Here is a 22,712-nt window from a genome sequence, read left to right as displayed (position 1 = left end):
TTATGCATCTAATCAGTATGTCTGTGACAAGCCATCTATCAATTCTAGAATGGGAATCGTGCACTGAGGAGTAAAAGGAGAATGTGCGGTCCTTGGGATACACCAGGCGCCAAGCATCCACCAGTGTCAGGCGGGGGAGCAAGGTCAGGATAGAATATGCTGCCCTGGACAGTTGGCGAGGTCGAGAACCCGACCTATCCAGGGTGGCATCTAGTATCGTATTGAAGTCCCCGCCCCATAAGATAGGAATCAGGGGGTAGATCTCAAGTAGAGTGGCCAAGTGAAGGTAGAAGTCCGGGTCGTCGATGCTGGGGCCACATATGTTCAGGATGGCTATCTCCTGATGCTGTAATATACCAGTAATGAGCACAAACCGTCCAAGTGGATCTATGTGGGAGTGCTGACATGTAAACCTCAGACTTTTATGTATTAGGGTGAGGGTGCCTCGGCTCTGAGTGGAATAATTAGTGTAATATCTCTGGGGGCCCCATTGCTTGGCAAACCGTTCACATTGCTCCGAGCGAGCGTGAGTTTCCTGTAAACATAGGATCTTTACTCCGTGGCGTTCAGCGTGGAGCTGAATCTGTCGCATCTTTTTATAGTTGCCTAATCCTCTGACCTTCTAGCTCATAAAGGTCAGGGTAGTGTCAGCCATATTTGAAGGGGTGATGGTGGAATAGGTAACAGTGGATTCTAGTGAAATGAAAGGCCTGTACCCTAGGTGTATGTTGTTGTCTCACTACATGTATGAGTTGATTGGGCGTGATACCTGCGGCGCCTCTGGAGGCTGTCAAGACTTTTTTAAACCATAATGTTCCCTCCCGACCCCCACCCACATCCCTCCTCCAATCAGAGGGATGAAACCCAAATAAAACCAAAACAACAATAAACTTTTTGGCATCAACGCCTGGGGGTCTGTTAGCAGCCGGGCGATGGCGCGCCGGACTGGGAAGAGCGTAAGGAGAGTCATGCTGCATAGTAGGATATATTACAGTCTGCGATGCAACAGAAGGGGCGAGGAATCACCTACACAGAGAGATAATGGAGCAACATTGGAAAAATGAACAATAAATATCGACATATAGTGGCCACCGCGGGGGAGGAAACGCCCTGGCAGTCCCGATACACGGCCTTGTTATGATGACAAACATTGGAAACATTGGAAACCAAACAACCAATGAACTTCAGTGAACAAGTGGCCATCGTGGAGGGGGAGCGCCATGGCGGTCTCACGTGTGGCTTAGGTATGGCAACAATCATTGAGACATATGAAATTTGTGTTAACAATGCTTGGGTCAGCCTGGAATATGTTCATCAATAAATTTCGAGGCCTCTTAAAAGAATGTCTGATTGAAGTGTTCAATCCTTAGTTTAGCAGGGAAGAGCATGCAGTACTTGACTCCTAAGTCTCGAAGTCTCCTTTTGACTGCTAGGAAGGTCTTACGTTCTTGTTGCACAGCTACTGAGTAATCCGGGTACAGGTGTATCCTCGCTGCCCCAAGATGTAACTCTCCCTTGGACCTGGCTGCACGGAGCAAGTCATCACGGTCACGGAAATTTAGGATTCTGGCTATGACGGGACGGGGCGGGGCACCCGGCCTGGGCTTCGCGGTCAGGGAGCGATGAGCTCTTTCCACTGCGAACTGTGTAGAGAGCTTGGGGTTATCAAGGAGTGTTAGAAGGGTGCGTTCCTCATAGTCCTCCATGGGCTCCCTGATGTTGTCCTCTGGTATGCCGACGATGCGCAGGTTATTCCGCCTGGAGCGGGATTCGAGGTCATTTTTCTTTTCGACCACCGAGACCCGGTTGGTTAGAGTGGTCACTGCGGCGGGTAAGGAACCCAGGTCGTCCTCCACGATGCCAACCCTAGTCTCGACCTCGGCAACCCTACTGTCAGTTCTTTCGATATGGGCCTTTATGGATGAGATGGTTCCATTCATATCGTCTAATTTAGTGTGCAGGGCAGTGAAGCCCTCCCGCATATACTCCAGCATTTTCTGCGAGTCATCGGGCATTGAGGATGCTGTGGTGGTCGGGGACTCCTCCGGAGGGTCAATCAGTGGCTTGGAGGGCGTCTTGGCAAACATATTCAATGAGCTCTGCTTCTTGCCAGCCCCGGCTCCCTTAGTGATGGTGTCAGGTCGCCTACGGAACCTGGGGCCCTATTAGGATGCAGTGGACAGGCCTCCAAACGCCACTCCAACGAGCACCCCAGGAGGGGGTAAGGCGAGGACAGCGGTTGAGGATGATGGAGGCAGCGCTAGTGAGGTTCCACCCAGGCACACAGCGCCAAGCAGCAAGTCCACGAGGGTCAAAGGGGGTCCAGACATGATGTTGACATAGGATCTCCGCCACAGCACCGTGGTGTAGAAAGATATAGCACGGGTTGCTGGCAGAAGGGTGGTTCGCGATACGGGACAACAGAGCCCAAGGTGAGGGGTTCCAGCCCCTGCGGGGGAACTATGAGCGAGGCGACCAGGTGTCAACGTGGCTCCAACCCTCAAGTCATAGGGCGTAAGGCGTATGCAACGGCCAGCGCAGGTGTGGGGTAGTGAGTGGGACCACAGATCGTAGCTCGGTACAGTTGGGGTGGTAGGAGCTGCGTGGAAGTAGCACTGCACATTAAACTGTTCTGTATTTGAAAGCAGTGAGGGGACACAGGTTAGTGGCTCAGTATAGCTGCATCACTTTGGGAAGGCGGGGAGGGTGTGCGCCTGCAGCAGAAGGATAAAGGTGTACAGCTGGGTATTATTGGTAGGTTGCCAGTATGGGCCTGAGTGCCTCAGGAAGCCCACCCGGACGATAGATGGCAAAGTAGCTGGCGAGGGTCACCAGACCAGCAAAGGTGCGCCCCAGCGCAGTTACGAGGAGAGAAGAGTCAATTGTCCGTAGCATAGGAGTGGAGCTGAGGCAGGGTATTTCGCCGTGGGTCACCCAGCAAGGATCAGGATCCAATCAGGTATTGGGAAGGCAATGTTCCTGAAGCAGGAGGATGGGGTGTTCAGCAGGATGTTAACGTTAGGCTGCCAGTGTGGGGCTGAATGCACCGGGGAGCCCACACAGATGGTAGATAGCAAAGTGGCTGGCGAGGGTCACCAGGTCAGCTCCTGGGAGCACCGGCGCAGCCACGCGGACAGAGTGCCAATTGTCTGTAGCACAGGAGTGGAGCTGAGGCAGGGTATTTCATTGTGGGTCGCCCAACAAGGGTAGGGATCCGATCAAACGTTGTTTTGAGGTCACTCAGTCAGCATCCAAGGGGGGGGGGCGGGCAGAGGAGGACAAAGGCGCCAAGGGCGGAGGAGCAGTCCCGGCACTAGGCCCCGCAGCCGTGACGGCCCGCGCACAGCGGATCAGCCGGGACACTGCCGCAATAGCGGGAAAAAGGATGGTGGTTCGCCAGGCCAGCGGGCGGTGGATGGGGCGGCCGCAGGGAGCGTCGGAGCCGGGCACACCCGCCCCCCCCACACCCCGTACCTCGCTGCAGTCAGGAGCCGTGGCCGTGAAGAGGAGCGGCAGGAGGGAAGGCCGGGCGAAGTGGATGTCGGGGAGATGGCCACGGCACAAGAGCAAGTGTCCGCTGGGGGATCCGGGCCTCTAGGGGAGCCGCCGATGCAGGGAGCCGTGGCTGGCACAGGCGGGTCAGGAGGTCGAGGAAGTCCTCCGCTGGATAGCGAGATGCGCAGGCGGGGGAAACTCCGCCAGCCACAGCGGTCCGGCACGCCTCGCGGGCTCGGCGCCCCTCCCCCACCACGGCCCGCAACGCCGCGCCCACAGGTGGAAGAGCGGGCCATGGTCCAGGAGCCACGAGGTGGGGAGAGTGGGCAGCCGCCGGCTGTTAAGAGGTTGTAGTTGGGCCTCGAGGGTGCGTCCAGCGACGAAACTTCACAGGGATGTGGCGGGGGTGTTTACGGAGTCTTGCCAGTAGCGCTGTAGGCTGGAAGCAGCGTAGAAGAGGAAAAAGGCAGGATCTGTCACTCTGTCAGTCCGGAGCAATACGCTTAGGCGGCCATCTTACTTTGGCGCAACAGCGCCCCCTCGAGGCATGGTGTTTTTGAGTTGTGGGTTGAATGTCTTGATTCTGGAGTCCTCTTTGGATTGGTTTGCTTCTTGGTGCCTGGGATTGATTCTTCACGGTTTGTAATTTGGTTTGTGGTTAGTTGTTGCTTGCAGTTGGGGCGTAAGCACTCCTGGTTCAGTCATTTACCGGTTTTGGTTCATGGCTCTGTGTGGTTTTGGTGTCCTCTGGGGATTAGGGTGGTCCAGGTGTGTGGTCCTCTGGTTGCTGTTGTAGGCCGCAGCTCTGTCCTGTTCTGTGAGTTGCTAATGGTGACTTGCATGGTACTACTCTGGCTAACATTTGGTGGTTGGGTCTTGGGTTGGTTATGGTGAAACTGTGAACAGCACCTACAGCTGAGGCCAACTTGGACATAAGACCTTTGAGGATGGCTATAGGGCGAAGTCCGTTTAATGTCTATAAACTGAGTACACATGGTTGGCTGCGGGCAGGGAGGTTTTGATTCTGTGGCTAACTATCGGATGCAGTGGGAGAGACACTCAGGTTCGTACACAGCAGTAGTGGGACAACACCTAGAATTGGAACACAGTAGTAGTGGGAAAACCCCTAGATTGGAGACACAGCAGTGGTGGGGAAACACCTGGATTCGAACACACCAGTAGTGGGGAGAACACCAGTAGAGGGGAAACACCTATAATTAGAACACAACAGCAGTAGGAAAAACACCTAGACTTGAAACACAACAGTAACATGGTGCAAACCTATAAATGGAACACAGCTCTAGCGGGAAGACACCTAGATTTGAGACACAGCAGTGGAGAGGACACACCTGGAATTGGAACACAGGAGAAGTGGGAAAAACATCTACATTTAAAACACTGCAGTAATGCGGGGGACACATCTAGAATTGGAACACAGCACTAGTGGGAATAAACACCTCCATTTGAAACACAGCAGTGACGGGGGAACACCTAGAATTGGAACAAAGCACTAGTGTCGAAAAAACAGATACATTTTTACATCTTAAATAATGTTTAATTAAAAAGAGAAAGTCAGAAAATGCCATACAAGATGCCCTTGATGGCCAAGAAAATTGAGACATAAGCCAGTCTTCCTCAAAAGACCTCACCTGTTAGGTTTGATCATCAGGTTTGTGTTGACAGTACCTTTTGCACCACCATTTGGGAACACCACTCCTACCTCCCCCTTACACCTGCTAGTCACAACATATCAAATACTTATACTTATCAAAGGCAACATTCATACTTCACTAGACTCCAGTCTGTCAGATACATGAACCGTGCAGTGACTGCAGTTTCAGAAATAATACAGCGCTGCAAAGTGATACCAAAGCACATTTGATACTGACATATTGTGAACCATTTTATGTACAACAAAGGGTATTGGGAGAAATCAGGATTTTTACAAAGTTTAATAGCTTGTTATTAATGTGTTTACAATAATATTGAAAAATAAAATGATTGTCAATGTTAGCTCACTGCAGTGCCTAAAGTTTGGTAGGCAAGTATGGACGCACATGTTTAAAGATCTGCAGAGAACCACATCTCCCAATGCACCAACCACTCTGCTCCACATTATTTGTCAAATACTGCATGCTTACATGTTTCTTCAACAGCATGAGTGGCAGCATGTTGTGGGTTTTGGTGCACCTTGTGGTAATCTATGCTGCCCACTTACCCCTTTCATCATCCTTTAATGAGAGCCTATGACACCTTAGTATTTGCCACCAGGGGTATGTCAACAAGCCATATGTTCTGCCTAATGTACTTGTGTCTGTAACATTCAAAAGACACCAAGGCCTGCAGCTGTCACCCAGGAGGCACAGCAGATGCTGAAGAACCACATGACATCATTGTTGGATGGGGCGGGGGGAATAAAAGGACAGTACACAAGGACCCACAAGAGAATTCCCAGAGCACGCCATTAGATCCTGCCTTATGCTATTGGAAAACAATTCTAATGCTGATATGTTAGGTTAACATGTGGTGGAGTGATGGTGCAGTGCCCACTCATGGCTACTTCCACCCACTTGTTCCTCTAAAGGCCTTTCCTCGTTCCCTATTGTAACTCTCCTTTCGAAATTGGCTCTTCATTTGACTGTTCCAGCATATCCTTAATAAACCTTCAGTAATCACACCAGGTTTATAACCCTATAGTGCCACAACTAGGTTGTGCTACTGAGCTGTCTCAAAGTTGTCATTGAATCCACAACATCAGCAATCCGTTCTTTTGTTCCATTTTTGTAAAAATGATTACCAGCATATCATTAACAATACAGGTGTCACCCAATCAGGAGGCAGTTAATTACAAATTAAATCAATTAGTTGAACCCACGCACAGAAAGTATGTATCAAGACTTTGTAGAATAGGGACTGGGAATATGAAGAGTTAATTTCAGCACACAAAAGATACAAAAAAGTTACTTGGCAAAGAAAAATCTAGTCAGTGACTGAGAAAGGGAGAGGGTGGACTCTCCCTTCATCAACTAAGACTGAGATTCTAGATATGAAATTGAAGGTCTGGAGTTGCATTGGCCATAATCATGGTAACATTCGGGTTAAACAAGGTAAAGGAGGGTGTGAATCAGATGGATGTACGATACAAGAACAGGGCAACTACACTGAATTGCTAATCGTTAAGGCAAAATAAATTAGAATAATGTTCAAAACATGTATATACTTAATTGCAATCATACCTTGAAGAGCTGAATCCATCGCTTTTGTTCTGTTTGTATTCGTTTCTGCATTTCTATGTTGGTTGTAGCCCCAACACTTTTAAATGCTGCAATGTACTCTTCACGAACTTCAGGTTTAGTTTCTGGATATGCCAACTTGATAATCCCTAAACATGCATCACGTAGGCACCGCGACAGCATTACTAGCTCTTCTAAAGTAAAAGGCATCATCGATGATTGTCCTTGACCTACAACTGTAGTGAAAACAAGTTAGGAGTTATTTCACATAAGTATAAATAACAATGTTAAAAATAAAATGTAGGCAAATACAGCTAATATATCTGCATATGTAAATGCCCCAGGCAGATCAGGAAAGCACTGAGTGTGTCCCCTTGTCAGCTGTTCTGCCATGTCCTTCTATTCTGCATTCCTTGCACCCAGAACAAGAAATAAAAGTTACAGTACAGCACAATATTCAGAAGAAGTTAACTGCTACTGCTTAGCCGTTCTCTTGATAAAAAACTAAACTATAGTGCTCTGATTAAGCACTTGGCTAAGTCCTGTACTCAAAGACTACCAATCTCGCATTGGTACCAATTACAGTGCTGAAAACCCTCAGCAGTGGGGGAAGCAAAAGTTAGAGTATCACAGATCTAGGCATACATATCAACCTTTTGAGTGTCCAGGGTGGGTGAACATAGACAGTTTTGTTTTTGGCGGGTGAGAGCCCACCTAACATTACTGCCGGTTAAAGGCCTTGGCGGGTGAGTAAGCTGACCCGATGACGGGGGTCACCTGCTAAAAGCGTTTGAGTTCAGAGGTATGGAACTAGGATCCCAGACAAGTTCACAATGTCTGATCACACATACTAGGTTTTTTGCCTTCCATCAACTTACCTTCTGTAGTGTCACCAAAAAACTCATTATCATGAATAGAAATAAGTGAGTGACTAAATAAAGAACTAAAAAGGTAAAACAGAGGGATGATCCGGTTGGAATCTTCAAAAGACATGGGCGAACCTCTCGATATCACTTGGATCAGTGGCACCATAGACCTTTAAAAGATAGGAAACAAAACATTTGTCAGTTGAGCTTAACAGATCTACTTATACACAAGCTTTAAAGTATACATGTAGGCATTGCGAATATTAATCACGAACATGTTGAATACAGATTTCAGAATTATTGTTTTAGTAGTTAAAGGGTAAACAATATTTTCATGCCATTAAATGCATATCATTTGAAAGAAAAGGAAAATCCTTCCATATAGGATTTCACAATAGAAACTTTAAAAAAAGAAAGAATATACACAATTCGGAAGGTGGTGGAGAATAAATCAAGCGAGTTAGCAAACAAGTATTAGATGGAAATGCTTGAGAAAATATTAACCACTGACAAAAACTCTGGGTAGCATTTCTTAAATGATTTTTAGCTCGCCTGTGCCATTAGAGAAGCGACAAACAATACGGAAATCTATCTTGACCACAGAGCGCAACGCTGGGTGACTTGCTCCTCACGGAAACCACAGCAACTCCAGTCTTGTTGCAGCCAAGTCAATCTGGAAATTGGAGCTTAATTTGCAAGGCACAGGAAGCATTTGCATCTATCACTTTTTGCCTCCATTTGCTCCCTATGGATTTGATTTTAGACTCACCAAATCATACATGAGACCACTAGGTTGTGTTCAGAACGTGAACTTCAATGAATGATTAAATAGATGGAGCAAGGGTAGTTATAATTGTTGTGTCCCCCTGTAAGGGAGGCATGGTATAAGGTGTATGACACTAACACAAGAGTTACAAGTTTCAAAACCTTTATTATCTTTTTTGGGGTTTTGAGAAACTCCTACTCTGCCCTATTGTTAAGATGGGAGTATTCTCTACCATCAAATAATAAGGAAAATACAGTTCTAGTCAGTCCATGTCAAATCAAAATGGCCTATACTAATGCCTGCCCCATTTCTAATACAAAAAGTGTGTAAAGGGGAATATGTATTCTAAGGAAAGTCAGTGTTACAACAAAGAATCAATGTGGCTGAGTCATCTCTCCTTCCCACGTTGGACAACACAGAGTAAGGCAGCCGCTGTAAGCAGGATGACACACTCTGGCTCAACTTCTCAAAACAAAGGCAGGTCAAAATGTGGATCGAGGCTCGCATGGCCTTCCAAGTTAAAGTTACTTATTCCAGCTTTCAAAAGTTCTTTCACAGTTCAACAAAAACTCACGCATGTCTCCCTGGTTCGGGGCTGGAGCTCTCAACCAAAAAGTACCTGATTCAAGGTAGATCTCCCTGAGCCGGGCTCAGACATTGCAATCACAGCACTGGCAGGGGTTTCCTTCCTCAAGCTTTATTCACATTCGTTAGGGGTTCCCTTCCCCTAACTTATCATACTTCCGGTTTTCCTCAGTCAGGCTCTGACCTTTCACAGATGTCGAAGACTTTCAAATATGCAAGACTTTTACCATAGAACTCTGCATGACCACTTCGACTTTACCTTCAGCTCATACTCTTGTGTTATTTGCCCCAGTATATCTCGGACTTGGTAGATCAGTATCATAAGCACAAATGATCATAGAAATCTTTCTCTTAAAGTAGTTCTTTCACTTTGCTGCTTTATAAGAAGACACCACATATTTGGCAGAGACTTTCGAGTGGGCTATTTCCTGTCGCCGGACCACTCTGCTACTCTGTACCACTGGCTTCACAGTTATCAGTAATTTAAAGTCCACCACAGGTCTGCCTTCCTTCGCGTTTCATCAGCACGCGTGCAGCCTTCAATCGTGAGACATATTGTTGCAACTTCTATCTTTCCTTAACACACCAGCCCTTCATGTTGTTCGCAAACTCACCAGCTGTGTGCATTCCTTTCGTGTCTGTGCGGCTTTAATTCACAAGTCAAGGCTAATACCACAGGCTTGGCCACACCTCCCCAACTTGTCATTCACAGGAGGGTCGCTGGCGTCCTTGCAACACAATGCAGTCTTCTTGTGTGGGATTTGACCTTCTCTGCATATCTTTCACGGCTCTTCGGAAGCAACGACCTGCAGGGATCTCCTGGGTTTCCCTATCCTTTTCTCTCGATCGGTCGTTCTGCTCCAGTGGGTTTGCCTTCCCTCCGGAAGCTCTGCTCCTTCTCGTGGTCCACCTTGCTCAAAGTGTGTCTCTATGTTCCGCCTTTTATCCGTGTGAGGAGAGCTAATGGGTATCAGATCTATGTGATTTAAGTCAAGTGCCTGACTTTGCCTGACCCGATTAGCGGGACATGTCCAATGAGATATGTAAGGGTTAGGCTCTTTACTCTCAGTCGCCCTCTTCCTCGGCCCAGTGTTTGTGCAGAAAGGGGGGGAGTTGGGACATTGGAGAATCCTATAAAATAGAATGGGGCATGGGTACGGGAAAGGGGGGGGGGGTACTGTGTCTCACCAATGGCTGCCTCACCCCCGACTCCCCAAAGATCCCTCACCCAGGTGATCCTCCTGCACTGGTCCATGCTCAGCGTCTGGATGCAAAGGCGATGGTCGTGCCCTGACCACCTGAGAGAGCGAGATCCCGGGGGACTAGCGGGTGAGACACCCTCTGGTTTCTCACACCCCACTCCATGGCATTAAAATGGTTCATACTTCATTGAAATCACAATGATATTAATACACAAAACAATTCTAACACGTAAAACAAAACATGATTTAGTTGTTGCTGGCAATTCAATAAACCACCTTGTTGCCGGCCTTATGCAGCGCCTGCAATTCCAATGACCGAACAGGTAATCTAATGGACCTACTCAAGTGCATCTTATCAGCAAGAAAAGCAACCAGGCCTGCCTAAAAACACAAAGAAAAATGTCAAGTGACAAAACCTATGGCTCTCAGAAAAATAGTAACCTGCATAGCAGATTTTGAAAAAACACAGGAGCTCATTTTCCAATAGGGATTAACATCAATGAAAGGCATAAAAGCCTTGAGTAAGGTGTTAAAAGCATGTCATTCACCTCTGCCCCATATTCAATCATATGTATGGCAGAGAGGACGGGTGGAACGCAACTTGCATTTCCGCCACCTCCTTCCTTCTTCACCATACAAATGCTTCAGCATTTGCGCCGGCATGGATTTTCATGCCGGTGCAAATGCTGGAGATCCCTATAGGGTTCGCCTGCTTAAGCACCAGCAAAAAGCAGGCAGTCCACACAGGGATCAATTGGAAACGCTGACTGCCATGCATGCATGGGAACCAGCATTTAAAATAGAAATCAAATGTTGTCAGACATGCTCGTATGGCGGACGGCATTTAATTTCAATTGTGAGCACCTACCTGAGCGTGTGTACAACACCTTTTGCCCTGCACATTTGCACCTCACAGTGCAAATGACGGAAATTTGGCAGCAGGGAGTTGCCTACATTAAAGTGTTAACGTAACGGTTTCTCGCTGCCAAATTACACTGAGAAGCAAAATGAGCTCCACAGAGAACAGGCAGCACGTTTGCATGTAATGTGCTTGCCGCTAGAGGACTCCTGAGGCACGCCTCTGATTGAATAAATCAGCTGAGATTTTGCGAAATAAGGCTGAGATGGCAGGATAGTAGTGGTCATATGCAAACATTAGGAGAGAGCAAACATACCCCAGTTAAGAGGATATTTAGTTTCACAAAATGATGCCAATCATTCGAGGTATGAGCATTTAACAGCTCAGCCCAGCAGTTAAGCCTTTGGGTTCATCATAGAATATTGATAATGCCTAGGTAGGCTTTTGTCTTCTGCCACTGTAGGTTTGCTACTGCTGCTGCCACGTTATTGATTGTTTAAATGTAAATGTAGGTCTCGTTTCCTATCGGCAACCATGGGCTGAGCATCATGGCATAGTGCCGTCTTCTGCTTGTAACTTCTTCAATGTGGGAGAGGTCAGACCCAGGACAGTTTACCACAAATTAGTTCAATTCCCTTTTTTTGGATTCCATGTTTAACATAAGGCAATGCATATTTGGAAGGCAGACATTGCAGTGGACCAGACAACACTACACATTAAAAAAACAAAGAAGGATTATTAATCAGAGGGGGCGTGGTCAGCAGCGATGCTGTGAGGCAGCTTGACTCTGATGTTCCCCCAGGATCATTTAAAAAAAATATATCTTTATTGATTTTTAATATATCATAGTGCCAATATAAGAACATAGATACTTGCATTTCCAAAACTGCCCATGAAACAGTCCCCCCCCCCTTACTCATCCATCCCTCCGCCCTCAACTGCCTGTGTACAATCTTGCAACATTTCAGTCTAGATTTTTGACCCACTCGCCTCGGCTCCATTTTGTATGGTGTGGGCATCCTCGTCTCCAGTTCTCTGGTTGAACAATGTTACTGTTAGGGCAATCCACTGCAGTATGTCTGTCCCCATTTCCTGTTTTTGCTCCCCTAGTGCCTTCGCCCACACTCCCGTTTCTGCAGTTGTCCATTTCCTCAGGTCCTTCCACCATCTATTAATGCTCGGGCCCCTGGTAGCCTTACACTGCATGGCAATACTGCGTTTGGCCAATAGATATATTAGGTCTTTAATCTTCCCCATGGATTTTTGTTTAGTACCCCTCTTGAAGAGCCCCCACATGCATGACTCTGGGGACTGGATGTCAAGGTTAATGCCGCTAGGGGCCACTCTGTTTGTCACGTGCCTCCAAATTTCCTGTATTCTGTGATATTCCCAAAACATGTGTATCATGTCTACGTTAACTGCCATGCATTTGGGGCAGACCTGGTCACCCTCTCCTTTGAACTTTGCTATTGTCGCAGGCGTCAGATATGCTCTTTGTGTAACTTAGAGTTGGAGCAGTTGAAGCCTGGCATTTCTAGAGACTGTCTTATGGTACATGGTTATGTTTTGCCATTCCTTGTCTGCAAATTATCTCCCCAACTCTTTCTCCCAACTGCCCCTGCACTCCATCTTAGCCCTTGAGTTTCGCTCTATCAACACTTCATATATTCTTGAAATAGCGTGACCCCCCTCAGAGATGTTTATGATGGTTTCAATGTCTTCACACACACTATTGTTTCCTCAGTGACCGTTGGCCACCTACCCTTTAAAGTACTTAGCACGGCTTGTGTAGTAGGAATTGACCATTGTGTATTCCAGTGGATGCCTGCAATTCCTTAAATTCTAGTAACCTGTTTTCGTTTCTCAGTTCTCCTATTGTAGCAATACCACAAGTTTCCCAATGTGCTTGCACCCTTGTTCTGTAACCCAGTTTGTCCGACATTACAGCCGCTAGGGGAGTCTGTGGTGATATCGGGTCTCTGATTCCCATGGTTCTGCAGGTTCTCTGCCACATCTGTATGCCCAGTTTTGCTAATTGTGGGTGTGCTTGCGACTCCCGGGGGGGGGGGGGACCAAATCAAGTCTCAGGTGTAATCTTTTTTATAGTTGGCTGTAGGAGAGTAGTCTCCACTGTGGGTTTTCTTCGGCCATCCATTTCACCACGTACTGCAACTGGCATGCAAGGAAATATAGCTTGAAATTGGGGATCTTCATCCCTCCTTGCGCATAAGACCTTTGCAATGTGTTAAGTGCTACCCTGTGCCTCCCCCACCTCCCCTGCCACAAGAAGCTCCTGCATTCCCGGTCCAGGAAGAAATTACTTGGAATATTATATGGGATATTCCCAAAACAATGCATAAACCTCGGCAGTGCTACCATTTTTAGAAGGGCTGTCCTTCCTCCAGCGGACAATGGTAATTTACCCCAAAATTGCATCGATTTAATCAAGCCCACTTTGGCCTGTATTGTATTGTGTTCATGTTCTAGTTTGGGGTTGTGGTATATGTTTAACCCTAGGTATCTGAAGGAGCTCTTGCTCCACGGCAGGGGGAGAGCCGGCAGCTCTGCGATCCCCAATGGCGCCAGTTGTGCTAGCGGGAAGAGGCAGGATTTACTTTTATTTATGTTGATACAAGTTAATTTGCCAAAATTGTCTAGCACCTCCAGAATGTATGGTAGGTTCTCCACAGAGTTCCTCAGATATAATAGCATGTCGCCTGCATACATTTATAATATGTGCATGACCCCATCTATGTTTATTCCCGCTTCACTGAATTCCTGCCGAAGGAATGCCGCAATGGGCTCCACCGCTATTATGTAGAACATTGAGGACAGGGGGCAACCCTGGCTCGTGGCCCTTGTACAGATGCCACCTGTCTGAAACAGCAGAACCTGTTCTAATTCTGGTTGTACGGTGGGTGTATATCAATTTCACCGACTTCATATATTGTGGACCAATACCCACCTTGACCATGGTGGCATACAACCAGTCCCAGTGAACTGAATCAAACGCCTTAGTAGCATCTGATGAGGCCACGGCCACTGCCCCTAGTACTGTATACGACGTGATGCAACCTCCCTAGGTTGGCAGAGATGTTCCTACACGGGACGTATCCCGTCTGGTCTTGATTAATAACCTTGGTTATAACTTTGCTGCGTATATCGGCTAAAATTGATGTGAGGATTTTGCTGTCCTGATTTAATAGAGACAGTGGTCTGTAGGAATCACAGCACAGTCAGTTGCGATTTTGTTTGGTTTGAGAAGCGGAATTATCAAGGCCTCTCTCATACTTTCTGGGAGGATCCCTACTTTGTATGCTTCATTGTAAACTCCGGTTAGGATTGGTGCTAACTTGTCGGTGTATGTCTTCTAAAACTCCCCCGGTAACCCGTCTGTGCCTGGGCCTTCCCCAAGAGCAATGCTCTTGTTGTGGCTAATACTTCCTCTAAGGTAATAGGCTCTTCCAACATGTTCATTTGTTGTTCATTTAAGGGTGGCAGGTGTATGAGCTCTAGTGCGTCTTGCAGTTCCTCCTCCTGCTCTATCTGCGGGTCATTATATAAGGAACAAGTTACTTACCTGTAACTGTTGTTCTCCAGCCTGGGTCTGGCATGGATTCACATGCTCATGAATATTCCCCGTCGTCAGGCTGGGAATCCTCGGTAAAGAAAAAAATCAGTATCAGTTTCGTTTCTGATCTGTCTTTCGTAGTAGTAACCAATCACTGATCTCTGCGTCATACTGACCACAGCCAATGACTGCCCTCTACCTAAGCCCCGCCTCTGGCAGCCATCTTCAGATTTGGTAGCACGTGAAGTGGCAGTATGATCAAGTGAAGAGCCGCAGAGGGGTAGGCGGGAGGGTTCGCATGTGAATCCATGCCAGACCCATGCTGGAGAACAACAGTTACAGGTAAGTAACTTGTTCCTTCTCCAGCATGGGGTCTGGCATGGATTCACATGCTCATGAATAAAGAATACATAGCAGTACACACATACACAACCACGGGAGGTGGCAAAGGCTCAACATTAAGCATTACATCAAACTCAACATTAAGCAATCCTTACCTCCTCACCAGGCTCACCTTAGGCGAACAGGTTGGCAGCACTGCTTGGCCGACCCTGGACTCCTCCCTGGAATCCCGATCGACGCAGTAGAATTTCGTGAAGGTGTGCGTCGACCTCCACGTAGCAGCCCTGCAGATGTCCAGCAAGGGCACACCAGATAGGAACGCCGTGGTAGCTGCGATCGCTCTGGTGGAATGGGCTCTCGGACGGCCAGGCAGCGGTCGGTTTGCCAACCGATGACAGTACATGATACAGCCGGAGAGCCATCTGGAAATGGAAGCCTTCGAGAGAGCCTTCCCCTGATTGACAGGTCCAAAGTTCACAAAGAGTTGTGACGTCTTCCGAAAACACTTTGTGCGGTCCACGTAGAACTTCAGCGCTCTAGCCACATCCAGCAAGTGCAAAGTCCTTTCAGCCGGCGACGAAGGCGACGGGAAGAAAACAGGCAACACCAAGGGTTCGTTGAGGTGGAAGTCCGACGGCACCTTGGGCATGAAGGAGGGGTGCGTACTGAGCACTACCCTCGTGTCGTGAAAAGTCAAGTACGGGGCCTTGCAGGAAAGGGCCTGGATCTCTCCCACCCGTCGTGCGGAGGTGATGGCCACAAGAAACGCTGTTTTCCACGACAAGAACTTCAACGGAGCCGAGTGCAGAGGCTCGAACGGAGGTCCCATGAGCTTGGTCAGCACCACGTTGAGCTCCCACGCCGGGGCCGGAGCCTTCACCGGCGGGAACGATCTGAACAGTCCCTTCATGAACTCTTTCACCAGACGATGAGACCACAAAGACGTCCGCCCCGTGGTTCTGGTGTATCGGGAGATCGCAGCAAGAATCTTGATGAACGCGTGCGCCAGTCCAGCTTTGGCCAGCGTCAGTAGGTACGGCAGTACTTGGGGAGCCGTAATCCGTAGAGGGTTAATCTTCTGTGCGTGGCACCAGACAGAGAACCTCTTCCATTTGTGTCCGTAGCATGTAAGAGTTGAGGACGCCCTGGCCTTTGCAAGAACCTCTCTGCAGTCGGCCGGTATGTCGTATCCTCCAAACTCTAACGCTGCAGGAGCCAGGCCTGCAAGCTCAGCGACTTCGGGTCGTGATGGAGGATGGCGCCTCCTTCCCTGGAGAGAAGATCCGCGTCCACTGGCAGCTTGATTGACGGGGACGCTGACAAGTCCAGAAGGTCCGGGAACCATATCTGCCTCGGCCACGCAGGTGCGACGAGGATCATCCTGCACCGTGACCTCTTGAGCTGGTTGATGAGCCGGATCAGCAATGGCAATGGAGGGAACGCGTATAGAAACAGGCCCTCCCAGGGGAACGAGAAAGCATCGCCCATGCTCCTCGGCTGGGGAAACCTGCTGGTGAACCTCCGGCACTTGGAGTTCGTCGCCGTCGCGAACAGATCGATCTGGGGTGTGCCCCACCGTCGGAAGAGGCGGTCCACTAGATCCTGTTGTAGTTCCCACTCGTGGCACGAGCGCAGCTCCCTGCTGAGTGAGTCGGCGATGGTGTTTTTTATCCCTGCCAGATGAAACGGCACCAGAAACATCCCTTGGGCGACGGCCCAATGCCACAGATCCTGCGCCTCCATGGACAGGGCTGGGGACCTGGTTCCGCCCTGTTTCCTGATGTAGAACATGGTGGTGGTGTTGTTGGTGAAGATCCTCACCACCTTGCCCTTGAGGGACGGAAGAAAGGACCGGAGGGCCCAAAACACTGCACGGAGCTCCAGGACGTTGATATGGAGGGACTTCTCCGTCGGGAGCCAAAGGCCTCTCGCCTGCAGATTTTCGGTGTGCGCTCCCCACCCTTCCAGGGAGGCATCCGTGGTCACTGTCTCCTGGTGGCCGGGGGTCTGGAAGTCCATGCCCGCCGTCAGATGCGCGCGTGTGCCCCACCACCGGATCGCTCGTCGGAAACACTCGTCGAGTGTGATCCTCTCCTCGAAGCTGCCCGTCGTCTGGATCCAGCGCGCGTCCAGGAACTCCTGCAACGGGCGCATCCAGAGCCTGCACAGGCGGATGAGGTAAATGCAAGAAGACATCACTCCGAGGAGGGACTTGATGGACCTCACTCTGGCCGCGTCCGCAACCAGCATCCGCTGCACCTTGCCCAAGATGGCCCTCGTCCTTTCCTCCGACGGAGAGGCCAGAAGCGACACTGTGTCGAGCTTCGCTCCCAGAAACAGTGCGTCTTGCGCGGGCACCAGGTGGGACTTGGCGTAGTTTATGGAGAATCCCAGGTCCGTGGGAAGTTGGACGGTCCTTGTCGTGTGCTCCACGGCGAGCTCCTTCGTCTTCGCTCGGATGAGCCAGTCGTCCAGGTAGGGGTAGACGTGGATCCCCTCTCGGCGCAGCTGCGCCGCCACCGGTGCGAGGCACTTGGTGAACACCCTGGGTGCCGACCTCAGTCCGAAGGGAAGGGCTCTGAACTGGTAGTGACGCCCTTGGACCACAAACCTAAGAAACGTTCGGTGTCCCTTTAGGATGGGAATATGGAAGTAGGCATCCTCCAAATCTAACGACGACAGGAAATCGCCCTCCTCCAGCTGACCCAGGACGTGTTGGAGGGTGACCATCCGGAACTTCTGTGCCTCGATGAATTTGTTCAGTCGTCGTAGGTCCAGGATGGGACGCCATCCTCCCGTCTTCTTCTTCACGAGGAAGTATCTTGAGTAAACTCCGGAGCCCCGAAGCCTCTTTGGGACGAGCTTGATGGCGCCCTTCTTGAGCATCGCCTTTACCTCCAAGAGAAGTTGAGGGACGTGATGTTCTTTCCTGGCCACAGGGGGGACGCGCGGGCACCTCTTTAGAAACTCGAGCGCGTGACCCTGAGCTAGGGCGTCCAGCACCCAACGGTCGGTGGAGATGGACTCCCACACGCTGACGAAGCTCGCCAGCCGGCCTCCCAGCGGGGTGCTTCGGTGGGGGCCCGACCCCACGGCAGGTTCAGTCCTGCTTCGACGAGGCTTTGCCGCCTTGTCCTCCTTGGCGACGACGGCGGGTCCGCCCGACTTGCCTCTTCCCTTGTAAGCTTCCTGCGACGACGAACGGGCCGCTTGACGGTAGGTGGAAAATCCGCCGCCGGAACCTTTGGAGGCACCCTGTTTGCCTCCGCCGCTCCGAAAGGGCGGCCGCCGTTGCTGGAGAACCCCAAGAGCCCGGGCCGTCTCCGTGTCTGCCTTGATGGCTTGAAGGGAATCGTCCACTGTTTTCCCAAACAGGTTGTTTCCGTCGAAAGGCATGTCCAAGACTCTGGTCTGCTAGTCCTGACGGAGGTCAGTAGCCTTGAGCCATCCACGCCGCCTAAGGCACACGCCGTTGCCCAACTGGCGAAATCCAGTGTCAGCGATGTCCGTCGCAATCGTAATGGCGTGGTCCGACGCCACCTCTCCTTCCTACAAGATCTCTAGGGCTTCCGCCCTCTTGTCGTCCGGTAGGAAGTCCAGCAGGGGGGCCAGTTTGTACCACAACTCCCTGTCGTAGTAGGCTACGATAGCCAAGGCGTTGGCCGCCTTAATCGTCATCGCTGCAGACGAGATGACTCTGCGTCCCATCGTATCTAATTTCTTTCCCTCGCCGTCCGGCGGGGAGGTCGACGTAGAGGCCGCACCCCCCCCGCTTTCTTCCTGGCCGCCGCGGAGACAACCGAGTCCGGGGTCGGCTGTGCCCGAAGGCACAAGGGGGCCGCGTCCGGGACCCGGTACTTCTTCTCGTACCGATCCCTTCTAGCCGGCGTCGTGGATGGGTTCTTGAGGAGGACGAGGCCCTCATCCCAAATATCGTCCAGTAGAGGTACAGAGAGGACCGTCTTCCTCTTGGCCTCGCGCCGTTGATAAAGGAAACCTTCCTTCTTCTCTTCCGGGCAAAGCTGGAAAAGCTCGGATGCCCTGGCGATCATGGAGTGAAATGATCCAATCTCGTCGGGCGGGGAAGCCCAGGTGGGAGGTGACGTCGGCAGATCCTCGTCGTAAACCTCGTCGTCCGTACCCGTCGCGGCCGTGTCAGTCCCCGTATCATCCCCACGAGTCGTGGACGGGGAGGAGGGCTGAAAAGGGCGCGATGGCTGAAAAGGAGGTGGAGGATGAATCCTTCTTCTCTTAGGGGGAGGGCTCCCAGAAGGGACTGGCTCCGGGTCCCCCGTCGGGAGCGGTTCCTCCGCTGGTGGTAACGGCAGTCTCGTCCTTATCTCCGAGCATAAGGACTGTGTAGCCAACAAAATGGCCGCCGAGTTGTCTTGCGGCACTGGTTGAGGGGAGTCCGACAGGGGGTCAGGGGCCCCGTCGGCACCCTCGACGTTATCGTCGTCTCCTACGTCGGGGTCCCTCCCGACGGGCCTGTCTTCTTCCACACCAACGCCGTGGCTTAAGACTTCGATCAGCTCTTCCTCAGAGATTGAGGCCGAATCCACGACGACCTCCTGCCCCCCCTTTTTCTTCTCCATCGGAGGTTTTACGGGGGTCCTGTCGATGGGCATAAAAAGAGGACTCCCTCTGCGGTGGCAGGGAGACTCTGAGCCCCGAGGTCGCCACCACTGGTGTAGCCTCCACAGGCTGAGCCAGGGCCGCCGCGACTGTCTCGATAGAGGCCTTGGCCGGATGGATTAAGGCTTTCACCACCTTAGGTGCGCTCACCGCCTTCTCCTTGGGGGGAGGGTCACTGCCTCGCTCCCCCTCGGATGGGGCCTTCGAGCTCGACCGGGGTCTCTCCAGGAGCTTCGTCGGGTGCTCAGCCTTCCTCTTACCCGAACCAGAGCGTTGGCTCGTGGTTGATGGCGCCGGGGAGGATGCGCCCTGCCTGGCGCCCGTAGAGCCTGACCGTTCGGCGCTCCCGGTGCCAGCGGACTCGCGGTGCTTGGCCTTGTGTTGGACCCCTGTCGCCGGGGCGTCCTCAAAGGTCTTAGAAGACTGCTCGGACTTCTTCTTCTTCTTCTCGCCTGACGGGCTCTTCCCTTCCAGCCAGTTGGCGAGACGTTGATGGCGGTACTTCATGGTCCGCTCCGACATATTGCCGCAAAACGCACAGTCCTTCTCCACGTGTGTCTTGTCCTCATGTAGGCAGTAAAGACAAAGGGAGTGTTCGTCCTCCTTAAAGACATTCTGAAGCTGGCATCCAGGGCAGACCCTAAACAGCTTTCTGGGCGTCGAGCTTCCCTTCTCCTGCGCCATGTCCGAGATGGGCCTGAGAAACTTCTGGAGTCCTCCAAAAGCGTGGCTCGACGAAATCTTCACCCTTGAGGGGCGTAGACGAATCCGAGAAAAAACGTGAAAAAATAGCACTAACGCTCGAGAGCAATAGCACCAGGATCCCAACACTTGAACATGCGGTAAAAATCTGAAGATGGCTGCCAGAGGTGGGGCTTAGGTAGAGGGCAGTCATTGGGTGTGGTCAGTGTGACGCAGAGATCAGTGATTGGTTACTACTACGAAAGACAGATCAGAAACGAAACTGATACTGATTTTTTTCTTTACCGAGGATTCCCAGCCTGACGATGGGGAATATTCATGAGCATGTGAATCCATGCCAGACCCCATGCTGGAGAAACTCCTGTAGCATTCTGAGAACACTTTGTTAATGCCTACTTGTTTGAATGGAGTCTATAGGGGATTTATTGTTCCTATTTTTGTACAACCAAGCAAGCATTCTCCCTGGTTTATCGCCTAGTGCATGGCATCTCTCTAAATATTTCCCTAACTGAACCTGCCCAGCCTATCCCATTGTGCTAGATACTCATGCCTTCGTCTGATTTCCTCCTCCAGATGGTCTTCTCCAGCGCCTACCTTCCTTTCTATTTCGACAGGTTTGTGTTCCGTTTCCCTCAGGTCGTTGGTGATGGTTCTCTGGATCCCCCCAGCTGTGGCTATCATTTCGCCTCTAATCACCACTGTTAGGAAAGATTTCATATTTGAATGTAATTTTCCCTCCATGTGTCAACCCCCAAACTTTTTGCTGCCGTTTTACACCCGAATCTAACCTTTGCCAGAGAAGCGCAGCCCTCCGCCGCACTCCTCTGGGCTTTCGCTCACTTCTTATGCGGAAACTGACATGCCCTTAAGAAAGTCAGTACTGGGAGACTTTGTTCCCTTAGTCCTTTCATCAAGTTGCAGCTTTTGTGCAACATGTAACAAGAGTGCAATGTAACTTACTTTACTGCACCCTTGGGTCTCTAGTCATTCCAAAGGCCCTAGAAACTCTCGCTGGACTTATTATGAACTGTGCAGGTGTGTCACGGGCAGGACTGGTGGCAGATATCGTTTATCTTATGTTCGGAACCCATTTTTGCTTTCGCTGGCTTCTGCATGCCTTGTGTGTGTGTGCCTCCAGGATGTGGGCTGGGATGTCTGGGATGTGGGCTGGGATGTCTGTTCCCAATACACATCCTGGGTGCCAAAGAGTCTGGAGTGTCATGAATGCCTGGGACTACCGTTGTCCGTAATTGGTCCACGTATGGAGTGAGTGTTTGTGAGCAGATCTCCCATTGGGTCCTCTCTGTTTTGGCACAAAGGGAACCTTGGATAAGAGGAGGCTGAATACACCACTACCATGTCGAACTCCTGAGTTCACACGAAGGATAAGGAGCCAAGTATCCTGCAACAAGAAACCGAGTTGAGGAACCGCTGGTGACCCGCTGGAAGGTTTGGCACCCTGAGCACGCTGTCGTCCTGTGAGACCCCTCTGCATCTGATCATCCTAGGAGGTCTGCAAAGGCGCTTCAACCCATTGGAATAGTGGGACCAACTATTCTCGGCACCTTCATCAAATCCTGCAAGTAAGCCTCTTCGGAAGTGTCTCTGGGCCAACCAATGGGCTGACCAGTTTACACGGGATGTTTGCTCTGTCACCGCCGCTGTTTCGAGGAAGCCCTCGAAACTTGGTATCCTGCTTGTTCTCTGTCCCCAGCACCCTCACACCGAATTTCGTACACTTGGCATTCCCAGGTCTGAAGTGAGACGAGTGCGCCCGGACCGGAGTCAAGGCAGTTACCGTGTTGCCCTGCTGCGGCAACAACATGTGCAAGTTCACTGCACTTGTGACCCCCTTGACCCTGAAGCCTGCTACCGTGGAAACTATACAGTGTCAAGACGTCCTGCTTGCCGCATCCGAACCTGCCAGCAAAGTGAACTGAACTGGTGACGTCTGGGTCTGCCTGCGTCGGGGACCGGTGAGTAGTCCATACCCTAACCGGTGGCCCCTAGCGGAGGAACCCATTTCATTTCTACCGCTGTTACGAAACAGCGGCTCCATCCCACACACCCACCCTGCCTCTGCCCGCAGGTGGAGGTCTTGCTTGAGTAGTGGGGACTTGTTCGTCATCGCCTCATCCACCTTCCTGAACTGTCAGAGACCCTTGAAGAGACCCTATTTTGTCCATTGGCACAAGCGCGTGCATGTACTATTGAGCATAAGGCTCCTTTGTTTGTAGGGCTTGGACCGCCTCCTAGTTAGGTGTATTTCTGATGTCGAACTGGGTCTAATGATTACTTGCACTGCCTGTTTTCCTCCCCATCTAGGTGGTCTACATATTTCGTGCTTCTAACTCCTTATACCCCTCGGTCTTGTATATATAGTGTATTGATTGTGATGTGTTGGTTTACTTCAGTATTATTGTGATTCTTTGCTATGGTCGATGTTACAAAGGCCT

The 22,712-nt window shown here is 50.5% G+C and overlaps 1 protein-coding gene across 1 annotated transcript in view; it reads right to left on the bottom strand.

Annotated features, from left to right (window-relative positions):
• The window catches only part of UBE3C (ubiquitin protein ligase E3C), a 2,658,557-nt gene that overhangs the window by 1,051,342 nt on the left and 1,584,503 nt on the right, over nt 1-22,712 (bottom strand). Inside the window, exons 13-14 of the mRNA XM_069647972.1 lie at nt 7,607-7,764; nt 6,732-6,964 (exon numbers count right to left, since the gene is read on the bottom strand). Coding sequence (XP_069504073.1) covers nt 6,732-6,964; nt 7,607-7,764 — 391 coding nt within the window. The remainder of the gene's footprint in view (nt 1-6,731; nt 6,965-7,606; nt 7,765-22,712) is intronic.

This window comes from Ambystoma mexicanum, chromosome 2q (genome assembly GCF_040938575.1).
Source record: "Ambystoma mexicanum isolate Mex_15411 chromosome 2q, UKY_AmexF1_1, whole genome shotgun sequence".
In the NCBI taxonomy this organism is placed as follows: domain Eukaryota; kingdom Metazoa; phylum Chordata; class Amphibia; order Caudata; family Ambystomatidae; genus Ambystoma; species Ambystoma mexicanum.
Note: the sequence above shows the minus strand (reverse complement) of the source record. Positions and strands in the feature narration are given on the sequence as shown.